This window comes from Buceros rhinoceros, unplaced genomic scaffold (assembly GCF_000710305.1).
Source record: "Buceros rhinoceros silvestris isolate BGI_N320 unplaced genomic scaffold, ASM71030v1 scaffold15135, whole genome shotgun sequence".
NCBI classification, from domain to species: Eukaryota; Metazoa; Chordata; class Aves; order Bucerotiformes; family Bucerotidae; genus Buceros; species Buceros rhinoceros.
The window spans coordinates 1-3204 of record NW_010413519.1 but is presented as its reverse complement, the minus strand read 5'-3'; the positions used below and the strand labels follow the sequence as shown (position 1 = coordinate 3204).

At 59.2% G+C, this 3204-nt stretch overlaps 1 protein-coding gene across 1 annotated transcript in view; it reads left to right on the top strand.

The window, feature by feature from the left end:
* LOC104494006 (lipase member M-like) overlaps nucleotides 1-2397 on the top strand; it is a 6865-nt gene extending 4468 nt beyond the window's left edge. The window contains exons 6-9 of the mRNA XM_010136781.1: nucleotides 265-411; nucleotides 1055-1126; nucleotides 1969-2034; nucleotides 2164-2397. Coding sequence (XP_010135083.1) covers nucleotides 265-411; nucleotides 1055-1126; nucleotides 1969-2034; nucleotides 2164-2397 — 519 coding nt within the window. The remainder of the gene's footprint in view (nucleotides 1-264; nucleotides 412-1054; nucleotides 1127-1968; nucleotides 2035-2163) is intronic.
* Nucleotides 2398-3204: the final 807 nt, after the last annotated feature.

Genomic DNA, 3204 nt, shown 5'->3' with positions numbered 1-3204 from the left:
AAGAGGAGAGTCACAAATACTGATTTCCCTGGTGTGCATTCAGTCAGCATCCTGCAGGGAGCTCTACACACCTCGGTGGGGCAGGAGGGCAGAGGAGAAGTAGGCCAGACTCCTGTGGGCACTCTGTGCCGCGCATTCTGTCCCTGCGCAGCTGGTGGGACAGCTCGCAGGGACACGGGCCAGCGCTGAGCTGGGGGAGGCAGTCCGAGGGCCAGGCTGGAAAAGGGAAATGCAATAAATCAACTTTGCCCTTTGTCTCCGAAGCTCCTGCTTGGCCAAACAGATGCCTCACTGCGGATAAGGAAGCTGTGGAGGTTTCTCCCCGAGCTGTGCAGGCATCCACTGCTGCACCAGCCCTGTACCAACCTCCTCTTTCTGCTGGGTGGCTACAACGACAGGAACCTCAACACGGTGCGTGTGCTGCCCTGTGTGAGTGCAAGGGAGATGGGCGCCCAGAGTGCGCCACTTGGGAACATCCAGCAGTGCCCGCTGGCTCTGTAGGCCCTGCGCCCTCCCTCCCAAACACCCTGCCCTGCCTGCTATGGCCCCTCACCCCCACGCTCACGGGCAAGCTGATGCTGCAAGGGCAGTGTGTGTCCTCTGCCGGATCCCTCTCTCGCTGCTTCTCCTCCCTGATAGGAAAAGTCCCCAGGCTCTTCTGGGCCAGGTGACACTTGATAGCATCTCTGAGTTAGGGCTGCCTGTCAACAAGATCCGCTGTGATCCCCTCCAGTGCCCCTGGGCTGCTCCGACCCGTGCTACATCAGGTCTGCGGAAGCGGCATCTGGATGACAACGGGTAGTCACTGAGTTCTTGAGGACAGTCCTTGGGCCCGGACAGGAGCTGGGGATACCTCATCCTTCATCCCCGTTCTCTTCCTGCAGCTGTTTCTGAGCAATTGATATTTAATGACAATTATTCTCCTGAACCTCACCCAACTCTCCGGGCAGGCTGACTCAGCAGAGGGTGTTTCGGGAAATGCATCACCTGGCAGTTGCTGACCTTGCTGCTGCCCACTGGAAAGCAGAGGTAACTTGGATCCATTTCCCCACAGACCCGGCTGGATGTGTACACATCCCACTATCCAGATGGGACATCTGTCAAAAACATGATACACTGGGCGCAGGTGGGTTCCCTGAAACACAAATGCTTCACCCCGGGATAGCCCCTTCACGGAGAGTCTGGTGTGTCAGAGCAAACGTGGGAGGTCTGGGATCTTGGACATTAGCAGCTTGTGGAAAAGTAAAGGCAAGAAATAAGGTGTACAGAAAAGGGACTAGACCTCCTGCGGACCAGGGGACACGGGGGTGTGCACCCTGGGTGGGTGTGCCAGGCAGGACAACGGAAGGGATGGGGAGGCCACAGAAGGATGCTGGGGCCAGTTCGAGGTCCCCAGCTGTCTCCAAAGCCCAGGGACACCATGATGGGTGCAGTCCAGGGTGTGTGAGGAGATGCTGGAGAAGCTGGGCTTGATCAGCCAGAGACGGGGAGACGAAGGGGGATCCAGTGATATCTCCTCTTGCCTGGAGGGTTCCCAGAGGCCCTGGGGGCACGCTGCCAGACTGAGCAGCCTGCCGCGGCTGGGGCATTGGCCCTGCTGGAAATTACAGGTAATAGGAAAGGCGAAAAGGGTCTTCTTAATCAATGCAAGTGTTGTGCAGGTGTCTGAGCTTTCACCCCTAGCAGAGAGGTACCTGTTATAATAACCGAGCTCACCGAGGTCTCTGTGCTCCGAGCCCACAGTGTCACGAGAAGGTAAGGATCATCAGCTTGTGGAAGGAAAACTCCAACAGTGCTGCTAGTGGTGAGCAGGTTTTCAGAGGGACGAGCATTGCACCGAGGCAGCCAAGGAGTCGTATGCAACACTCTCTTGTGACGTTGTCCCTCAAGGAGACTGTAAGATGCCAAACCCACACAGTGGTGGGTCCCACCTGGGGTCTCCCACCTCAAATTATCCTCTCCTCCTAGGTGATTAAATCAGGAGAATTCAAAGCCTTCAACTATGGCAGTGAAAACCTAGCTGTGTACCAGCAGGTAGGAGGCTGCAGGGTCAGTGCCGGAGTCTGGAGATGCCAGGAGGCTGTCCTGGGTGGTGGTGGGATGGGCTGGCTTGCACGAGTTGACTATGATGACTGTTCTTCAGAGCTTCCTCTGTCCCGCCAGGAGACACCTCCCTCATACCGGGTGGAGGAGATGCCTGTGCCCACTGCAGTGTGGTCAGGAGGGGAGGACTGGGTGGCTGACTGGAGGGATGTCCACCTGCTGCTGCCCCGCATTGCCCACCTCATCACCTACGGCCACATCCCTAACTGGAACCACTGGGACTTCATCTGGGGCTTAGACGCCCCTGGGCGCCTCTACAGTCGCATCCTGGAGCTGATGGAGGAGGCCCAATAGGGCAGCATCTCCACAGAGAGATGCCTGGCCCCTCATCCTCAGCTGGGACATCCCCTGCTCTTGTCTCCTTCCTGCTGCCCTGACATGCTTGTGGTGATGGTGCTTCCCGCACATTCCTTAGTCGTTGGCATTTGTCCTCCTCCTTGCTTGCGAGCTCCTGAAGAACTGGTGGCACAGTGCAGGCAGGGCAGCACCAGTGTCAACCCAGGTGTCAGGGTGGTCAGGAGCCACCACCCGGGCAGCCCTGCTGGAAGGGCCCTGGGGTGATGGTGGACCCATGTCCTGGGCTGTGCGAGGGGGACACGAGGATCCTGCTGTGACTTCATGGTGTCTGCCCAGTGGGTTGGGGATTAGAGCACCCAACTTGCAGGGAGATGGGAGGGAGATGGGCTCGTTGGGTCTGGCTGTGGCAAGGCGGGGGGGAGAACAGCCCCCCCAGTCAGGGGGATGTATGAAGCCAAACCCTTCTCAGCTGCAACAGGCAATGCAAGCATGGGCCTCAGCCATGGAACACGGCTCAGAAGTGTTCAGGTTGGACACGGAGAAACCTTTCCCCAGGCAGGTCCCCGGGGAGGCGGAGGGTCTCTAGGGAGGGTGCAGGGCTTGGCTGGGCCAAGCCAGACACTTGCCTGCATCCTCGAGTCCCAGGACTGAGTGGACAGAGGTCCCCGTGGATGGCTGCACGGCTCAGCGGCAACACGTCGCAGACGCCCGTCCTCCTCATGCCTGGGGGCCGGCAGCCCCCTCCGCCCGGGGCCGGCTCGCAGGGCTGTCGTTTGGCTATGAAGCTGCCCCCGGCCTGCTGGC